The 21282-nt window shown below is 47.7% G+C and overlaps 1 protein-coding gene across 2 annotated transcripts in view; it reads left to right on the top strand.

Moving 5' to 3' along the window:
- The window catches only part of LOC127028070 (arrestin domain-containing protein 3-like), a 36124-nt gene extending 30127 nt beyond the window's left edge, over nt 1-5997 (top strand). For both annotated transcript variants that reach the window (XM_050913896.1, XM_050913898.1), the window contains exon 3: nt 4745-5997. In XM_050913896.1, the coding sequence (XP_050769853.1) occupies nt 5136-5867 (732 nt within the window). In that variant the 5' untranslated portion in view covers nt 4745-5135 and the 3' untranslated portion in view covers nt 5868-5997. The remainder of the gene's footprint in view (nt 1-4744) is intronic.
- The last annotated feature ends 15285 nt before the right edge of the window (nt 5998-21282 follow it).

Here is a 21282-nt window from a genome sequence, read left to right as displayed (position 1 = left end):
GAGGTTCCATGGCATGGAATACCCCTTTGGCTAGTTGGGGTCAGCTGCCCTGGCCATGCTCCCTCCCAGCTTCTTGCACACCTGCTTGCTGGCAGAGCATGGGGAACTGGAAAGTCCTTGGCTTAAGATAAGCGCTCCTTAGCAACAACTAAACCATCAGCGTGTTATCAACATCATTCTCACACTAAATCCAAAACCCAGCACTGTACCAGCTACTAAGAAGAGAGTTAACTCTGTCCCAGCCGAAACCAGGACAAAGCTTTAAATAATTTTTGCTATAGGCTCTGGAAACATGGGGAAGTAACACGTGTCCTGTTAAGCAGAGGAGTTGGACCTGCGTGATTAATAAAGGTATCTCTCAAATACTGTGAGCCCCGGTTGATTATTGAACAGCACAGGGTACCTGGAGTAAACAGAAGTGAAAAAAACCAAAATAATCGAGTGGAAAATGGAACAGCAAAAAAAGTCCAGAAGGGCTTACACAGACTGTGGAAGGCAACTTGAGGAGATTTAAGCAGTGCTTCACTTTGCATCTGAAAATAGCTGGTGCCAGGGAAAATGAAGGCAAACAGAAATTGCCTTTTTTCTGACTATAGAAAGTTTTCATGTGTTTTATAGGTTTTCAATTAATTCAGGAATAGGAGGCTGTGAAAGTGTCTTACCAAAATTTGAGAAGTACTGTCGTGGTTTAACCCCAGCCAGCAACTAAGCACCACGCAGCCGCTTCCCCCTTCCCCCTCCCAGTGGGGTGAGGAGGAGGAAAGGGGAAAAAAAAAGTAAAACTCGTGGGTTGAGATAAGAACAGTTTAATAACTAAAGTAAAATATAATACTAACAATAGTAATAATGAAATACAATAATAATAATAGTAATGAAAAGGAATATAACAAAAAGGAGGGGGAGGAAGGGAAAAAAAACAAACAAACAACAACAAAAGAAAAAAAACCACCAGTGATGCACAATGCACAATGCAATTGCTCACCACCCGCTGACTGATGCCCAGTTAGCTCCCGAGCCGCGATCCGATCCCAGTTAACTCTCCCCAGTTTATATACTGGGCATGATGTCATATGGTATGGAATAGCTCTTTGGCCAGTTTGGGTCAGCTGTCTTGATGGTGTCCCCTCCCAGCTTCTTGTGCCCCTCCAGCCTTCTTGCTGGCTGGGCACGAGAAGCTGAGAAATCCTTGACTTAGGATAAACACTACTTAGCAACAACTAAAAACATCAGTGTGTTATCAACATTCTTTTCCTACTAAACCCAAAACCCAGCACTATACCAGCTACTAGGAAGAAAATTAACTCTGTCCTAGCCGAAACCAGGACATGCCACATGAAAATGAAACGAGACATCTTTTTTTTCCAGAAAGCACAAAGGGAAATTAAAACCATAGCAGTGTATGTGAGTGATATGAGGCTGAAGACCCATCATTGCAATTTTGGAAGGGAAGCTGAATTTCAAATTTAAAAAGTAGAGAGATACGTAAAGAAAACTGAACAGGGACATGAATTTTGATTACAAGTGGAGTCTGGGGAAAAAAAAAATACGCTGAGGGAGACTGTTGATAGATACAGGTGCAAAGATCTTGGACCTTGCAGGTAGGATTGAGAGTCCAAAATGCCCCAAGAAAAAGACCTGGGATTGAAAGGCAGGCAGAGCTAAGATCAGCCAAGAGACCACATCTGGCTGTAGAAGTTGTGATAACTAACACAAATGGGAGCAGTTCATGGAGCACCACCAAAAGGGACAACAACTCCACCATCATTTTCTTAGGTTTGTTTTCACACTTGCAGCTGAAGGTCAATGAACTCTCAGACTGACAACAGACACCTGGAAGTATGAAGGTGTACTGGCACAAACTGGGCTGTGAGCAGACAGGCACACAAAGAAGCTATAGCCAGTGTGAGATTGGTAAAGTTGCTAGGTAAAAGAGTATGAGGATTAGATGTGTGAGTCAATAACAAACCAGCAAAGAAAGAAAGATATTTGTAATATTATGAAAATAAAGGGTACACTTTAGTGCAATAGAGGTGTGTCAAGCCCTTAATGTCATGTGTGTGCCCATTGAATACTGACACATTCTCAAATGACATTGTGGTTTGGGCAAGCCAGGGACTGAGTTTTGCATAGAGGATCAGGTCAGCTTGGGAAGGATTCATAACTCCTGGGCTTTACCTAAAAGTAAGCAGCTATGATAAATCTGTGTGCTGAAAATGACGTACCAGAGAGGTAATTGGTACAAGTGGATATGGCAAAGTTATCATCCGTGTCTGCCCTAAAAGACAAGGTTTTATGGGAATGGTGAGCCTGTAAGGATATTTGTGCTTAATCAAGCTGGCCATGATGGTAACTTAAATTTGCTGCTGAGTGAAGATGTTCAATGAATGCAATCCTAATCAAACGCACTGAGAAGCTGAAGGAATTAAAGATGCCCTCCATGCCAAAATAGTGTATTGTTGCAGTCTTGTTGTCATACTGCGGTCACACCAGAAACCAATGATTAAAGAATCACAGTAATTAACAAAATCCATGTGTCAGAGCTGAAGGAAGTTTCAGGTTTTTGTTTGAGACGTGGATCTTAACTATTGTTTGTTTGATGTTATTACTGCTGAAAGAAGGCTTATAACCACCTTCTCTTCTCTGCTCCCCCACGAACATAAACATCCTTTTTTTCCCTCTACTGAAATTATATGCCTTGTCAATTGAGTACACAGCTGGGAGAGGTTTGGTAGCTGCGAAGTCTTTCTAAAACATTTGGCAAATACAGAAAAATCCAGAGTTCAGCAGTGTAGCCATATCAGATGATTAAAACCAGCCAACCTTTTGCATCCTTGTGCTGTCAGTGGACTGTGATTATCAGATATGCGGCTCCTGGTGCTTGAGGAAATCTGAGGTCTCTACCTCTAGGTGTGTGGGTAGTGTGCCTTGCTCCTCCCACCAGTTTATGTGGAGCTCTCAGTCCTAGTTAGGAGAGTTTTGTAAGACATAATAGTAATTCTAAAACATGGAAGAAATATGTTGAAAATGATAGACTGAGGTCAGTTAGGGATGGAAAGTAAGGTTGGTCAGCAGGGTTGAGAAAGCTTTAGATTGTAACACTGAGTATTGTAATTTTAAGTGGTTTAAGTGGCTCCATGGACAGAGGAAATTTTGGGGAGAGGTGTTGCCAAAGCATTTGTTCTGGTGAGCAGAAACAGTTGGATCTACATGAGTGAATAGAAAAAGGATCTCTTTCAAGCACAGTGGGCACAGAGGGGTTCCCAAACACCACAGTGAGCGGCAGGGAGCACCGTGCCAGGGCTGCTCTGTGCTCAGGGTGTACAGCACTTAGCTGGCTGGCTGTAGCTTACCTGCTGCTGTTTGCCTTATCTCAGGCTCATTGAATTGCAGCTGCTAAAAATAGCTCTGCTTTAGCATCTGGAATAGAGATCTGCACAGAAATGTTCAACCTATGCAATGATTGTAGAGTTTTCCTTAAAGTTTACCTTCAGTTTCTGAAAAGACGTGAAGCCTAACATTGCACCGGGCACGATCTGGTAATGTTGTATCAGGATTACATTTGAGCAGTGGCATAGGCTGTATTCACATTTGTGTGTTTCCAAAATACAATATATTATCTGCTATACTTGTCTCCTAAGACACCCTTGCTCTGGCACAGATAGCATAGGATTTTAAATAAGTGGTGCTTTAAAATTTTAACAGGAGGAATTGTTATGTTTTTGTATGAGAGACCATATGCATGTCTGCAAGTCACCATGGACTTGGTTTTGGTGTTCTTTATCCAGAATTTAAATTTTTTTTTTGTGAAACAGGAGTAGTGTCAAAGTGCAAAAACTTCATTCTGTCACCTAGAACAATTGTTCTAGATATATCATGATTCCTTCAAATGTCTCAGCTTGGCTCCACTGGCCGGTTAAGCAACTGATACAGCGTTCCTGTTGATTCAGGCTCCTGGTCAGCCAGACGTGCCGGACTGTGCTGGCTTTTCCCATGCTCACAGATCTTTGCAGGCTGTCAGCACCAACATGACCATTAAGTCCTTTAAATAAACTGTCCGATGCTTGGAACACCGAAAGTTTCATCACCGACAGATTTTGATGTGATTTTTTTAATGCTCAGTTCCTCTGCATATCAGGGTATATTCAGTGCCTTAAATGCATTTCTGGTGCCTGGCTTCTGGGCCAGGAAGTGTGCAGCCAGCAGGGGAGAAGTTTTACTCAGAGCTGTACAGGTTAGTCCACCCCAAACACAGAGGGTGACCAGCAGATGGACAACAGTGTGAGCCAGCACATGTTGAGCACAGGCAGATGTACAGGAAACCAGTGTTTCCTGCTGCTTCCTCCTCTTCAGGGAAGCTGGTCTTGCTCTGGGTAGTCACACAGCTCCTCTGTACCTTAAGTACAAGCCCTGTGAGTGTATTTCTCCTTTTCATATAGGGCCAAGGTAGTAGGAATGTCCTTTTCAGTCTCTCCTCCACCAGCCCCTTCTCTGTGCCATGTCAAGAGATGAACAGATCAAAATGTCCAAGGTAAAAGGTGGCCCACACCAATGCAGTGCAACTTGCAAACCTGAGATGGTTTTGCATTTAAAATATGCTATGTGATAAACTGTAGCTGTTGGCCATGGTGCTTAGGAACTAGGTTCTCCCATTTTAAGGGCACAGAATTACATGTATGTGCTGCATCATGTCATGCTGTGGGACTAGAAACCCCCATTGTGAATTACCTTCTCTTTTGTCTTGCAGAAATTCCATGGAGTTGGACTAAAATAAATTTTTGGGATGTCTCTATTTGGATTAAAATATGGAAAGAAGAAACTGAAAGGTGAGTGCGGTCTGGTAATGCCATTGTCACAGGTGACAACCTAAGGAATGAAAATACAGCACACGTGCGAGCCCTTGAGAGCATGCTTGGGAGCATGTCTTACACCTGCAGAGCAGGCAGAGGAAGACACTTTGTTTACTTTTCCTGCATTTCGTACTACCTTGGGGGAGTGCTGTGGACTGTGTGCCAGTGAACAGAAGGACATCTGCAACAGAACAGGCTGCAAAGTTTGTGCTCTGTCATGGTATATGATTGGCTTGACCAGCTACTCAGACCCCGGTGACAGGCAGTGTGGCTACTCAAACCTTGGCGATGGGTGATGCACCTGAACTAGAGAATCAACCAGTGCCAGTATCAATCGCCCCTATAAAGAAGAAGAAATATACAAAAAAATCAGTTCGCTTAGCAAAGGATGAAGGTGAACCAGGGTCATCACGAGAACAGGAGGAAGAGGCAGAACCAGAGGTAATCACCCGGTCACTATCCCCGAGTGAGCTGCGAGATATGCGAAAAGACTTCAGCCGTCATCCAGGCGAGCACATTATCACCTGGCTGCTCCGCTGCTGGGACAATGGGGCTAGTAGCCTGGAATTAGAGGGTAGGGAAGCCAAGCAGCTGGGATCCCTTTCTAGGGAAGGGGGCATTGACAAGGCGGTTGGAAAAGGGACACAAGCCCTCAGCCTCTGGAGGCGACTCCTGTCAAGCGTGAGGGAAAGGTATCCCTTCAAGGAAGATGTTATATGTCACCCAGGCAAGTGGACCACCATGGAGAGAGGTATTCAGTACCTGAGGGAATTAGCTGTGCAGGAGATGGTTTATTATGACCTGGACAATGTGCAGTTACCCACAGATCCAGATGAAGTCCAATGTGCACAACCCATGTGGCGGAAGTTTGTACAAAGCGCACCATCATCGTATGCCAATGCATTGGCAGTAATGGACTGGAAAGACGAGGAGGGACCAACAGTGGATGAATTGGCTGGCCGGCAATATGAAGAAAGTCTCACTTCCTCCCTGTCCTGGTTTCGGCTGGGACAGAGTTAACTCTCTTCTTAGTAGCTGGTACAGTGCTGGGTTTTGGATTTAGTGTGAGAATGATGTTGATAACACGCTGATGGTTTAGTTGTTGCTAAGGAGCGCTTATCTTAAGCCAAGGACTTTCCAGTTTCCCATGCTCTGCCAGCAAGCAGGTGTGCAAGAAGCTGGGAGGGAGCATGGCCAGGGCAGCTGACCCCAACTAGCCAAAGGGCTATTCCATACCATGGAACCTCATGCCCAGTATATAAACTGGGGGAGTTGGCCAGGAGGGGTGGATTGCTGCTCAGGCATCGGTCAGCGGGTGGTGAGCAATTGCATTGTGCATCACTTGTCTTTTCTTGGGTGATATTTCTTTTTTTTTTTGTTATATTCCTTTTCATTACAATTATTATTATTATATTATTATTATTATTCTTAGATAGTAGTGTATTTTATTTTACTTTAGTTATTAAACTGTTCTTATCTCAACCCACGAGTTTTACTTTTTTCTTCCTTTCCTCCTCCTCACCCCACTGGGAGGGGGGAGGGGGAAGCGGCTGCGTGGTGCTTAGCTGCTGACTGGGGTTAAACCATGACACTCCCTCGTTGCGGCTGTGGAGAAACTGCCAGACATACTAGCCGAGAAATGGTCCCAAGAGTTCCAGCGATTTGAGGATAAGTTTGGCCGCCCACCTGTACGGACCAATACCTCAGCTATTAGGAGAAGGTATTCCTCTGGGCAAGAGAGAGGAGAGAGAAGGTACACACCACGGGGTATCCTGTAGTTTTACCTGCTTGACCATGGAGAGGACATGAGGAAGTGGGATGGAAAACCTACCTCGGTCCTAGATGAACAGGTATGTGAATTGTGAGGAAAAACAATCACACATGAGGGTTCTTCCAGGAAAATTGCTGCTTCAGCCTCCAGTGAGCACTGCGAGCGGTGTGGCCGACAGAGTGGAAGGGCTGATCTTATTCCTGATCCTATGAAAAGGAATTCTAATCCATTTTTACAAAAGGTGAGTGGAGAATCCTATGACCGGGACTAGAGGGGCCCTGCCTCCAGCCAGGTGGAGGAGAGGGACAACCGGGTTTATTGGACTGTGTGGATCCGATGGCCTGGCACATCAGACCCACAGGAGTACAAGGCTCTAGTGGACACCGGTGCACAGTGTACTCTAATGCCATCAAGCTATAAAGGGGTAGAACCCATCTGTATTTCTGGGGTGACAGGGGGATCCCAACAGCTCACTGTATTGGAGGCTGAAGTGAGCCTAACTGGGAATGAGTGGCAGAAACACCCCATTGTGACTGGCCCAGAGGCCCCATGCATCCTTGGCATAGATTATCTCCGGAGAGGGTATTTCAAGGACCCAAAGGAGTACCTGTGGGCCTTTGGTATAGCTGCCTTGGAGACAGAGGGAATTGAACAGTTGTCCACCTTGCCCGGTCTCTCGGAGGACCCTTCGGTTCTGGGGTTGCTGAGGGTCGAAGAACAACAGGTGCCAATCGCTACCACAGCGGTGCACCGGTGGCAATATCGCACCAGCCGAGACTCCCTGATTCCCATCCATACGCTGATTCGTCGACTGGAGAGCCAAGGGGTGATCAGCAGGACTCGCTCACCCTTTAACAGCCCCATTTGGCCAGTGCGAAAGTCTAATGGAGAGTGGAGACTAACAGTAGGCTATCATGACCTGAATGAAGTCACGCCGCTGCTGAGTGCTGCTGTGCCAGACATGCTGGAACTTCAATATGAACTGGAGTCAAAGGCAGCCAAGTGGTACGCCACAAGGGATATTGCTAATGCATTTTTCTCAATCCCTTTGGCAGCAGAGTGCCGGCCACAGTTTGCTTTCGCTTGGAGGGGCGTCCAGTACACCTGGAATCGACTGCCCCAGGGGTGGAAACACAGCCCCACCATTTGCCATGGACTGATCCAGACTGCACTGGAACAGGGTGAAGCTCCGGAACACCTGCAGTACATTGATGACATCATCGTATGGGGCAACACAGCAGCAGAAGTTGTTTTTGAGAAAGGGGAGAAAATAATCCAAATCCTTCTGAAAGCTGGTTTTGCCATAAAACAGAGTAAGGTGAAGGGACCCGCACAGGAGATTCAATTTTTAGGAATGAAATGGCAAGATGGACGTCGTCATATCCCAATGGATGTGATCAACAAAATAGCAGCTACGTCTCCACCGACTAGTAAACAGGAAACGCAAGCTTTCTTAGGGGTTGTGGGTTTTTGGAGAATGCACATTCCAAATTACAGTCTGATTGTAAGCCCTCTCTATCAAGTGACCCGGAAGAAGAATGATTTCAAATGGGGCCCTGAACAACAACAAGCCTTTGAACAGATTAAACGGGAGACAGTTCATGCAGTAGCCCTTGGGCCAGTCCGGGCAGGACCAGATGTTAAAAATGTGCTCTACACCGCAGCCGGGGAGAATGGCCCTACCTGGAGTCTCTGGCAGAAAGCACCCGGGGAGACCCGAGGCCGACCCCTAGGGTTTTGGAGTCGGGGATATCGAGGATCTGAGGCCCGCTATACTCCAACTGAAAAGGAGATATTAGCAGCATATGAAGGAGTTCGAGCTGCCTCGGAAGTGCTTGGTACTGAAACACAGCTCCTCTTAGCACCCCGACTGCCAGTGCTGGGCTGGATGTTCAAAGGGAAGGTCCCTTCTACACATCATGCAACTGATGCTACATGGAGTAAGTGGGTTGCACTGATCACACAATGAAGTCGAATAGGAAACCCCAGTCGCCCAGGAATCCTGGAAGTGATCACGGACTGGCCAGAAGGCAAAGATTTTGGAATATCGCCAGAGGAGGAGGTAACACGTGCTGAAGAGGCCCCACTGTATAATAAACTGCCAGAAAATGAGAGGCAATATGCCCTGTTCACTGATGGGTCCTGTCGCATTGTGGGAAAGCATCGGAGGTGGAAGGCGGCTGTATGGAGTCCTATACGACAAGTTGCAGAAACTGCAGAAGGAGAGGGTGAATCGAGTCAGTTTGCAGAGGTGAAAGCCATCCAGCTGGCTTTAGACATTGCTGAACGAGAAAAATGGCCAATACTTTATCTCTATACTGACTCATGGATGGTGGCAAATGCTCTGTGGGGGTGGTTGCAGCAATGGAAGCAGAGTAACTGGCAACGCAGAGGTAAACCCATCTGGGCTGCCCCATTGTGGCAAGATATTGCTGCCCGGCTAGAGAACCTGGTTGTGGAAGTACATCATGTAGATGCCCACGTACCCAAGAGCCGGGCCACTGAAGAACATCAAAACAATGAACAGGTAGACAAGGCTGCTAGGATTGAAGGGGCTCAGGTGGATCTGGATTGGCAGCATAAGGGTGAATTATTTCTGGCTCAGTGGGCCCATGACACCTCAGGCCATCAGGGAAGAGATGCAACATATAGATGGGCTCGTGATCGAGGGGTGGACCTGACCATGGACACTATCGCACAGGTTATCCATGAATGTGAAACATGCGCTGCAATTAAGCAAGCCAAGCGGTTAAAGCCTCTTTGGTATGGGGGACGATGGCTGAAATAGAAATATGGGGAGGCCTGGCAGATTGACTATATCACACTCCCACAAACCCGCCAAGGCAAGCGCCATGTGCTTACAATGGTGGAAGCAACCACCGGCTGGCTGGAAACATATCCCGTGCCCCATGCCACCGCCCGGAACACTATCCTGGGCCTTGAGAAGCAAATCTTATGGCGACACGGTACCCCAGAAAGGATTGAGTCAGACAAGGGGACTCATTTCCGGAACAATCTCATAGACACCTGGGCCAAAGAGCACGGCACTGAGTGGGTGTATCACATCCCCTGCCATGCACCAGCCTCCGGGAAAATCGAGCGATACCATGGGTTGTTAAAGACTACATTGAGAGGAATGGGTGGTGGGACCTTCAAACATTGGGATACACATCTAGCAAAGGCCACCTGGTTAGTCAACACTAGAGGATCTGCCAATCGAGCTGGCCGTGCCCAATCAGAACTTTTACGTGCTGTAGAAGGGGCTAAAGTCCCTGTGGTGCACATGAAAAATATGCTAGGGAAAACGGTCTGGGTCACTCCTGCCTCAGGCAAAGGCAAACCCATTCGTGGGATTGCTTTTGCTCAAGGACCTGGGTGCACTTGGTGGGTGATGCGGAAGGATGGGGAAGTCCGATGTGTGCCTCAAGGGGATTTGGTTTTAGGTGAGAACAGCCAATAGATTAAATGGTATGCTATTAATTGCTATATAATCCTGCCACTGTATGTCATCATTATTATAGTTGTTATATGCTATATCAATGGTATTACAGTAAGAATCCCTTAGGTTAATGAAGGATGAACTTTGATAAAACTGAGTGAAGTGCAGTAGTGATGGAACCAGGACTGACTGCAGCATGCAACAATCCAACACCACACACCATCCTCCTGCTGCGCCCAATGTCATCCGCCCGCTGCACCGCACCGAAGCCCGATCCTGCTCTGCTGACTGAGCGGACTTTGCACCATCCCTCCTGCCCAGACAGACTGTTATGACAGATGGAGCCCAAAGTCATGGACTGAATGAACTCAACAGACATTGGATAGAGATGGCCCATAGACCGCGGGAATGATATCTGTGTGTATATATTAGAAGACAGGAAAAGCGGTGGTGATTAATTGGAAATGTATTAGAAAGTGTGGGATCTGGGCATGACATAAATGGTATAGAATAAGGGGTGGATATTGTCCTGGTTTCGGCTGGGATAGAGTTAACTTTCTTTTTAGTAGCTGGTACAGTGCTGGGTTTTGGATTTAGTCTGAGAATACTGTTGATAACACGCTGATGGTTTAGTTGTTGCTAAGGAGCGCTTATCTCAAGCCAAGGACTTTCCAGTCTCCCATGCTCTGCCAGCAAGCAGGTGTGCAGGAAGCTGGGAGGGAGCATGGCCAGGGCAGCTGACCCCAACTAGCCAAAGGTCTATTCCATGCCATGGAACCTCATGCCCAGTATATAAACTGGGGGGAGCTGTCCGGGAGGGGTGGATTGCTGCTCAGGCATCAGTCAGTGGGTGGTGAGCAATTGCATTGTACATCACTTGTCTTTTCTTGGGTGTTATTTCTTTTTTTTTTTTGTTATATTCCTTTTCATTACAATTATTATTATTATTTTATTATTATTATTCTTAGATAGTAGTGTATTTTATTTTACTTTAGTTATTAAACTGTTCTTATCTCAACCCACGAGTTTTACTTTTTTTTTTCCCTCCTCCTCCCCACCCCACTGGGAAGGGGGAGGGGGAAGTGGCTGCGTGGTGCTGAGTTGCTGACTGGGGTTAAACCATGACAGTGTACAACCTGTAAAACCAGTGCTGGCATTGCAGTGGGGTGTGAGCAGAGGAGACTTGTAGTATGGACGTACACTGCTATGGTACCAATCCACAGTGCTGCTCTATCAATCAGTGTCACCAGCCTCTTCAATTCACTGACATGGGATGGTTAGCACAGAGCACAGATTCCTGGTGACATTACCTTTTAGAAGCTCTGCTTGCTTTTTCTGATGCTTCATTCATGTCTGTATTGACTCTGCTTACCTTCAAGCATGTCTGATGTGTTTCCTCTTCTTTACAGAGGAAGAGAGACAACTTCAAGCAAACAACCGGGATTTTAATCTACAGTTTGAATATGCTGTAAGTAACCAGCATATGTTGTTTCATGCAGATGTAGTCACAGATGTAGCTGCATCTGCTTCATGTCTTCAGTGTTGTTTCAAGGGAGTGACATGACTGCACACTAGCTATGACTCTGCAAACAATGCAAACATGTGCCAGATGAACCATCAGAGAAATGGTTCATTACTGAGTCAACCATAGGGAGCTCTGCCTTTGGAGTCAACCCTGCAAATGGGCAGTCAAAGGAGATCTAATGCTGCAAGAGCATATGTATTGGGTTTGCATGGCAAGGTTTTGGTAGTGGGGGGGCTACAGGGGTGGCTTCTGTGAGAAGCTGCTAGAATCTTCCCCTATGGCCGATAAAGTTAATGCCAGCGGGTTCCAAGACGGACCCGCCGCTGGCCAAGGCTGAGCCAGTCATCAACAGTGGTAGCGCCTCTGGGATAACATATTTAAGAAAGGGAAAAGAAGTTACAGGGGAGTAGCAGTTGCAGCGAGAGAGCAGAGTGAGAAGATGTGAGAGGAACAACTCTGCAGACACCAAGGTCAGTGAGGAAGGAGGGGAGGAGGTGCTCCAGGCGCCAGAGCAGAGAGAGATTCCCCTGCAGCCCATGGGGAAGACCATGGTGAGGCAGGCTGTCCCCCTGCAGCCCATGGACGTCCAAGGTGGAGCAGATATCCACCTGCAGCCCATGGAGGACCCCATGCCGGAGCAGGGGGATGCCCGAAGGAGGCTGTGACCCCGTGGGAAGCCCGCGCTGGAGCAGGCTCCTGGCAGGACCCGTGGCCCCGTGGAGAGAGGAGCCCAGGCTGGAGCAGGTTTGCTGGCAGGGCTTGTGACCCCGCGGGGGATCCACGCTGGAGCAGTCTGTTCCTGAAGGACTGCAGCCCGTGGATGGGACCCATGCTGGAGCAGTTTGTGAAGAACTGCAGCCCGTGGGAAGGACTCACGTTGGAGAAGTTCATGGAGGACTGTCTCCCGTGGGAGGGACCCCACGCTGGAGCAGGGGCAGAGTGTGAGGAGTCCTCCCCCTGAGGAGGAAGGAGCGGCAGAGACAACGTGTGATGAACTGACCCAAACCCCCATTCCCCGTCCCCCTGCGCCGCTCGGGAGGAGGAGGTAGAGAAAATTGGGAGTGAAGTTGAGCCCGGGAAGAAGGGAGGGGTGGGGGGAAGGTGTTTTAAGATTTGGTTTTATTTCTCATTATCCTGCTCTGATTTGACTAGTAATAAATTAAATTAATTTTTCCCCAGGTCGAGTCTGTTTTGCCCGTGACGGTAATTGGTGAGTGATCTCCTTGTCCTTGTCTCGACCCACGAGCCTTTCGTTTTATTTTCTCTCCCCTGTCCAGCTGAGGAGGGGGAGTGATAGAGCGGCTTTGGTGGGCACCTGGCATCCAGCCAGGGTCAACCCACCACAGCATAACACAGTGACTTTACACACTTCCAGAAAATTATTTGTGAGTCAAAGTGCTTGCAGGATCAGGCTCCAAGGCCTTTCAATAATGGAACCTGGGGGGAGTTTTCTGTTGGAAATGTATCTCCATTTAAAGTAAAACATGAAAGGAAATGTGTCAGTCAGCTCTTGCAGTGAAATCCTCTCTGGCAGGAAGGTTTTGAATATGGCCTTTGTGGCTTCCTGCCAGCTGTATTTCCAGCTCCTTAAAAGCCTACTTAGGTTCACGTTGTGCCATGAAATCTGTGACTTCAAGGAGCACCATGACACCGGCTGGCTGTGACCCAAGTCTGCCGGGCTATGGTGCCAGGCAGCCCCTTGGGCAACTTGATTTCCAAAGCTTGGGGACCATTTGCTGATGCTGTGTGCAGAGGAGGGCTAGCTCAGCTGCTAGACCTGTACTGCCTGGCTGCAGGATCATCTCCTCCTTGAGGTGATCCTAAAGCTACATTCTTTCGAAGCGTTTGCAGCTGCCAACTAATATTGAAATGAATTTTGTGAATTTTTGTCCTCTGCATAAATAAATTCCAAAGGTGAAATTCATCCTTCAGTTTTACTCAGGAGCTCCTTTGAATCATGTTTTGTTTTAGGAACATCACAAGTATTTTCTCGGTAAGAACTGGAAAAACTCAACGTTTCAGAACATTGTAATTTCTCGTGAGATAAAAAGTCTGACTTGTCAACAGCTTTGACTAAGTCTGACTTGTCAACAGCTTTGACTAAAGATCTTAATGTAGTTGATCTGTTGGCAACATGAACTGGATGGTTTTCAGTGATCACCTTTCATCCATGAACTAACCAACACAGGTTAAAGACTTCCTAGGTACAGAGCTGCTGCACATGTCCTGAATATGAAATGCAGCACGAATCCCTTATCAAGCCTGGTGTTTTGAGACTGGGAAAGTGCATTTGATTTGCACAGAACCTGCCAGTAGAGTACTGGGGTGGGTATTGCCACTATGTATGGATTTATGATCTTTCATTGAATGATTCCAATGTAGACTATGTGCAGCAGTGGGGCAGGGAATTAGAAGGGAGATGTACAATGATGTCAGGGCAGAGAAAACAAGCAACTCTTCTGGTTCTGAGTCTATTTCTGTGAAAAGCCATTTATAAGGCTGACTTTGCATGTCACTGCTTCCCAGCTGATTGCTTACATGCCCAAGGATTTGCAAGCAACCAAAATTAAGGAGAGGACTGTGAGAGCTCTGGAGGGTTTCCGTAAGAGTCCATTGATTAGGTGTGAAAGTGCAGGCAGCCAAAAAGCCAGCTCAATATAATCTGTTAAAACTTGGCAGTGAATTTCAGTAATCCTACACCTCATTTTAGTCAGCTATGGCTCATGATTTCTGGAGTCCAGTGTAGACTGAGGCTTAGATATTCTAGAAAACTGTCCAGAAAAGAGCCAAGCCTTGAAGTGGTGAGTGGGTGGTGAGGTACTAAAAGACTTTAAGTGGTGATACAAGCACTGCCCTAACTGTACAGGGCTGAACATCATGTCCTGGGCTGCTTATTTCCAATAAGTCCTGGAAAAAGTTCAATTTATTAAACCCACATTACCATGGTGTATGAAAAGGACTAACCTTGCTCATAAGTTACTTCAGAACCCATGGTATAGATTACTGGGTACATCTGGAGATGCCAAAAAGGGAGAGAGTCTCCTGGTCCCCTCCCATCAACATATGCACGATGCTCCTGAAAGTTAGCTCTACAAATCCTGTAGTCCACTGAAAGGGTCAAATCTGGTCCCCTTCCTCACGTTCAGATTTGTCTGAATGTGGTGGGGTTGCACTGCTAAGCACTAGGATGTGGTCCAGGGGGACTGAGACTGTCTGGACTCCGGACCTTGCCCTGGGGTGCTTAGGCACAGCAGCTATTAGGCTCAGTTGTCATCTCTCAGTGTGCTGACATTTTCTGGACAGAATAATTTCTGTCTCCTGCAGTCGCAGGCATCCCTTCTCAAGATGTCTTCCCACCCGTATCTATTTAATTTGACCTGTGTATAAACGAATAACAGAAGTGTTTGGACTGTCTGTGCTTCATTGTGGTGCTCAGCTCTTTGGGATGGGAGAATCTGCATACATGGGTGTATTGGGTTTGCGTGGCAAGGTTTTGGTAGCGGGGGGGCTACAGGGGTGGCTTCTGTGAGAAGCTGCTAGAAGCTTCCCCTATGTCTGATAAAGTTAATGCCAGCGGGTTCCAAGATGGACCTGCTGCTGGCCAAGGCTGAGCCAATCAGCAACAGTGGTAGCGCCTCTGGGATAACATATTTAAGAAAGGGAAAAGAAGTTACAGGGGAGTGGCAGTTGCAGCCGGAGAGCGGAGTGAGAAGATGTGAGAGGAACAACTCTGCAGACACCAAGGTCAGTGAAGAAGGAAGGGGAGGAGGTGCTCCAGGCGCCGGAGCAGAGATTCCCCTGCAGCCGGTGGGGAAGACCATGGTGAGGCAGGCTGTCCCCCTGCAGCCCATGGAGGTCCACAGTGGAGCAGATATCCACCTGCAGCCCGTGGAGGACCCCACGCCGGAGCAGGGGGATGCCCGAAGGAGGCTGTGACCCCGTGGGAAGCCTGCACTGGAGCAGGCTCCTGGCAGGACCTGTGGCCCCGTGGCCCCGTGGCCCCGTGGAGAGAGGAGCCCAGGCTGGAGCAGGTTTGCTGGCAGGGCTTGTGACCCCGCGGGGGACCCACGCTGGAGCAGTCTGTTCCTGAAGGACTGCAGCCCGTGGATGGGACCCATGCTGGAGCAGTTTGTGAAGAACTGCAGCCCATGGGAAGGGCTCCCGTTGGAGAAGTTCATGAAGGACTGTCTCCCGTGGGAGGGACCCCACGCTGGAGCAGGGGAAGAGTGTGAGGAGTCCTCCCCCTGAGGAGGAAGGAGCGGCAGAGACAACGTGTGATGAACTGACCCAAACCCCCATTCCCCGTCCCCCTGCGCCGCTCGGGAGGAGGAGGTAGAGAAAATTGGGAGTGAAGTAGAGCCCGGGAAGAAGGGAGGGGTGGGGGGAAGGTGTTTTAAGATTTGGTTTTATTTCTCATTATCCTGCTCTAATTTGACTAGCAATAAATTAAATTAATTTTTCCTCAGGTCAAGTCGAGTCTGTTTTGCCTGTGATGGTAATTGGTGAGTGATCTCCTTGTCCTTATCTCAACCCACGAGCCTTTCGTTTTATTTTCTCTCCCTTGTCCAGTTGAGGAGGGGGAGTGATAGAGCAGCTTTGGTGGGCACCTGGCATCCAGCCAGGGTCAACCCACCACAATGGGCAGCGACATGGTGATTTGAGTCTTCTTTATAGGGGCCAGGAGGAGAACAGCTGTCCTCCAGCTCTCGGTCCCACAGCGAAGACCATTAGTCCTTGTCCTCGTGCGCAGGAGCCTTGTCTTCTGTCGAGGCACAAAGAAGGTTGCACCAATAGCTATTCCAGCCATATAAAAGGGACACTGGGCAGAAACTGGAAGGAAACCTAGCAATATAACAAAGCTTAGAAAGCATTTTAGACAGTGAAAGCCACAGGAGTGAGGTTTATTTTACTTGGTAACTTAAGGCCATGTTAGCCATAAAACCTATAGAACAGGTTCTTGTAACAAAGCTAGGTGAGGCGGTAACTGTTTCTTTAGGGTGAGGCAGTTGCTGAGAAAGGCCAGTAAGGAAAAGAAAGGGAAATGCAAACAGAGGCGTAGTGTATTGCCTTACTGCTGTGGCCACAGCTGGTGTGCAGGTTCAAGCCTTTCACTAAAAAGAGAGTTTCTTTTATGTAGGCATAGATCAAAGGTACAGAGATGCTTTGTCCTCGTTTAGGCACAGTGAGAACAGGGAAGTGGGAACATACAATCAGAGGTGGGTATGTTGGCCCTGAATAGTTGGTGGTTATCATCCTTTCCCAGTACAAAGTCTACAGGATATCTGTGAAGGGAGAAGAGAGGAGCTGAGAAAAACTTGAAAAATTGATTGTGTGTGGAGTGTGACATCAACTCTGCCAATTGATGAAAGCTGGCCCTCCTGATATGAAGCAAGACTCCCAAATACTCTCAAACCAGCTTTGCAGGAACCTGATGCTACACTGCAGAAAGTGGTGTCTGCCAATGCATGCAAGGGCACGTCCAGATCCATCACACTTGGACTTGCAGGAGACTTCAGAGGGCAAATTCCCTCCCAGAGCTCATCAGAAAACAATGCGAGAGGCCAAAGCTGCAGCATGTCCCTGCCACATTGCTCCAGCCAGCTGGGCAGGAAGGTTGGACAGTGCGGGAAGCTGGACTGATGGGGTAGGATGAGGATAAGAAGAGGATAGGAGCTGCACATAGTGGAAATCCCCTTAACACAGAGGCTTCACAGTGAGGTGGAGGAACAGTTTCAGAGGAAGAGTTGAAGGCCTGTTCCCGTGGGCATATGAGATGCATCATGCAGTGGGCTGGAAGATTGGCTTGGTCTCATTCATCTGCGTGAACGGAGGCAGTGCAGACTGAGAGGGGGACAAGGGAAGTGTCTCTTATCTGAAGAAGCTTCTTACATGTCTTCTGATTATTTTTTCTGTGATTAAATAATAGGAGGTTCCTGTGGTTAAGGGCAGCAGCTTCAAGCAATGGCTGCAGTTGTGCTTGGGTAGGTCAGGATTTATTTGCACTTAGTGTGAAGACTGAAGCTGAAACTAGAGCTCTCAGACTGGTGCAACCCCAGACATCCTTGGCCTTATCCTGCACAGCAAGAACACAGTAGCTTAGAAAAATAAAACAAACTTTAAAACAAAGTGCTGTGCAGTTAACTGGAAGGGCTGAGTGTGAAGGTATGTACTACCCACCAGCTCACAAAATTAGTTAGGAATGACTCAGAAACCAAGCGCAAATGAGTGACATGCAAAGGCACTTAGTGCAGCACAAAAATGGACTCAATATAGGTCTGTAAAAATGAAGTCAAGTCCTAATCCTGTGTTTATTCACACTGCAGACAGGAAGATCCTTCCTGACTTCAGTAAGAGATTTGCCTGTGTAAAGATTGAAATACAGTGAAAAGCAGGGTGCCAGATGTGGTTCAGCAAGATTTAATGGCTTTAATCAAGGTTCTTATCCGAGGCAATTCAATCTGGCTGCACTGTCCCCAGCACAGAGGCAAAGGGGACTGCCCGGTGTGGATCCACCACGATGGGCTCTCTGTCTATAGACACTCTGGAGAAGAAAATGTCTTCTGAAGGCTTTTAATGTTTGCTCTGATCCTAATTCCCTTTTATTTCTTCATTTTCACATTGGAATTTAGTACAGCTGCACTGGGATGTCACGAAGGGCTGCGAAAACAACTTTGAAATTGGCTTTCAAACAATAGGAGAGGAAATGCAGGGCCCATGAGTCAATGACAAATTTCATCTTGGATCAGGATCTAGGGTCAAACCAGCATCCTTTCTGCAGGGCCAGCAGCAAGGGGGCTGCTTGGACTCTGTTTTTTGTTTTCCCTGGTCACCTGATGAATTCTCTAGTGAAATAGGAGGGATGCATATAACTTCCTATGGCCAATACACATTGCCCTGGGCTGGAGCAGCAGCTGGGTTCTTATCTCTTTGAAATTTAATCAGAGAGCAAGGAGCTTGGGTAGCGGGCTCAGATTCTGCTCCACCTCCGCTTGCGTGCTTAGATCTGAGAAGGATGCCTGGTGGGTTATCCTCAAGGACCTTGTCAGTGTGGTCAGGATAGTGGCAACGGCTGCCCTCTCTTCCCATCCTCAACCTGCAAAAGTTTCCCAGTGTTCGTCACGCTCAAGGCTGAAGAGAGTGTTGTCTGATCATGTGAAAAGTGGTCTGAGAAGCCCCTGAAGGAATAGCTACAGCAGCAATCTGCACTACTTTTTCTGCATTTAGGAAGGTGTTAGCTGGATTCATCTGAAGACCAGCTGAGGCACTGTCAGAGAGCAACCAGAGCAGGGCTGCCCTATGATAGGGGATGAGCTGGGAGCTGAGGGTGACCTCAGTGCAGGCAATGCCCTCACTGATCAGGGTGCAGTCCTGCAGCATCTGGTCAGGGGGGACAGGGCAGGATGCTAGTAATGGGGTCCATCCTGACCATCCCAGACAAGGTGAGGTGATGAACCAGGTCCAGGGTCCATTTAGGGAGCCCAGTCAGGAGCAGCAGGAGACAGGGCTGAAGACAAGACTACACCATAGGTCCAAGGTCCATCTAGGAGGTAGGACTGGATAGGTCCATCTGGGAAACTAGGACAGACGTCAGGCTGGAGACTGGTACTCCTACAACGTAGCTCAGGCAAGGACTGAAGGCCCAGGGCCGGGGTTAAGTGGAGCTCCTGGGCCCTGAACAGGGGGTGTGGATGGAGGTGCCAGGTGAGGTCAAGGCCGTTAAGGCATATTAGGGCCCTGACAGGCACAGAAAGGTTGAGCTGTGCCAGACATGAGCTGTAGTGAAGTCCATAGACTCTCTTCGGACCGAGTCCTCCACTCTTCATCTTATCTTAAACTTCACGGAGATAAAACTCCTACCGTACTGGTTGGGAGTCTGGTTGTGTGAGACCTTAATGAACAGGGTACGGTGGCTTGGTGTTTGCCTCCTCTGCACCACGTGGCAGCACTCTGACCTCCCTTTCACTTCTCTTCCCTGCCTGACAGCAGCTTCAGGTACTGAGGAGAAGGCAATGTAGTCGGAGATGACTAAGAGACAAGGCTGTTAGATCCTGTACTTGGCCTGTCTGTGAGCGATGACGTAAGGTCAGCAAGCCATGTCACCTCCATCTGCCTCCATGCACTCTTCTGCACCACCACGATGAGGACATTCACCACAGTGATGTTACACGGATTAACAGCTCTGTAACAGGATGACTCCAGGCAGAAGGAACAGCATAGGAAAACAGAGTCAGTGACCACATTTTCCTAGAGATTTTCCTGGAATACCCAATGTGTGATGGGATCTTGGAACTCACTTTATTATTGCTGCCAAGAGGGAGAGTGAGTTGAGGGGTTACATATCTAAGAAATTCCTAAAGCTGTTAAAAAGAAAAAAAAAAGAAGAAAAAAACAAAAAAAGAAAAAAGAGGAGTGTGGGTTGGATATAGATCTTTCTATTTTTGATGTTCGACCAGTCTTTTACTTCTGGGAGTCAGGATGAGACCTTTACAGGGACCAGATGAACCCCATTGGCATCCTGTTGGCCTTTCTCAGTCTTCTGTTGAGTTGGTGCTGCTGCCCACCATCAGGAATAAGGCAGTGAACTTGGTAGGCTTAAAACTGATCTAGTCTGACTATTCTGTACTCCCTATGAAAACAAAACCTCTGTGGCACCGTGTGCCCTGTTACACAAGCTTATTAAATTATTAAATGTACTGTGGTCACATTTCTGCATATGGCAGCTGTGTGCTTTCAACTTGCACTATGGCAGTTAAACAAAGTGTCATTGAATTGCACTCCCACCATCTCCTTGCAAGGCTTTATCAAAGCACCTGGGGAAAGCTGTTTCTGCTTCTCAGCTGCTTCATCGGTCTGTACCTTGTGCTACACAGGTACCAGTGAAATTGCCAGGTGTCGTGGCACAACACCTCCCTGCAGGACGGCCAAGATTTCACTAAAATTTGCTTTGAGCCAGATTGTTCAGCTGCTAGAAACTAATATGTCACTGAGCCAGGGGTATAAATTCAGATGGTAAGTACCCTGCCATACCCTGCCTTTTCTGGGTATCATCACTCTTTAGCTCCTGTAATCTGACCACGAAGACAGCAATGTTTCTTATTTCCAGTGACTTTTATGTCAAGGAGATGATTTGTTTGCTCAGCAAACAAAGGTAGGAGCCATCTGCCAAGCATTTGCCCATGGGCAGACGTCACAGGCAGGCTTCTGAAAACACTCCCAAAGTAACAGCTCATCTGCCAGATCTGGACTTGTGTAACTGTGGTGCTATGAACACTATTCTTAGGGACAGCATTTTGGTGGAGTCACACCTCCAAGAGGTGTGAATCTAGCCCCTGAAAAGAGCAGATGAGAATAATCCCTCACCCACAGACAACGTTGCTCTCGTGTCAAGCTTTGCATCTGGAGAGCTTGAGGCTGACGGTGGGTAACCACGGTCATGCCTATTCTTTCAGAGCACAGGCGCACGCAGGGGCTGCCCAGGGTCAACCAGAAGTCTAGGGCAGATCTGGGAATAAGTGTAAATGTCCCAAGTCCCATCTTTGTGCTCGGCCCATAGAGCTGTTTTTCTCGGACGTTTGATTTTTATAAATCTATAGGAGAATCAGAAGCTCCTGTAAGGCCTCTTAATACTTAATTGCTGCTTCAAAGATATTTCCTCTCCATCACTTTTCCCATATGGGAGTCTCCCTCACTGAAGACAGAG

Source organism: Gymnogyps californianus, unplaced genomic scaffold (assembly GCF_018139145.2).
Source record: "Gymnogyps californianus isolate 813 unplaced genomic scaffold, ASM1813914v2 HiC_scaffold_170, whole genome shotgun sequence".
NCBI classification, from domain to species: Eukaryota; Metazoa; Chordata; class Aves; order Accipitriformes; family Cathartidae; genus Gymnogyps; species Gymnogyps californianus.
This window is presented reverse-complemented; position numbering and strand designations above follow the sequence as displayed.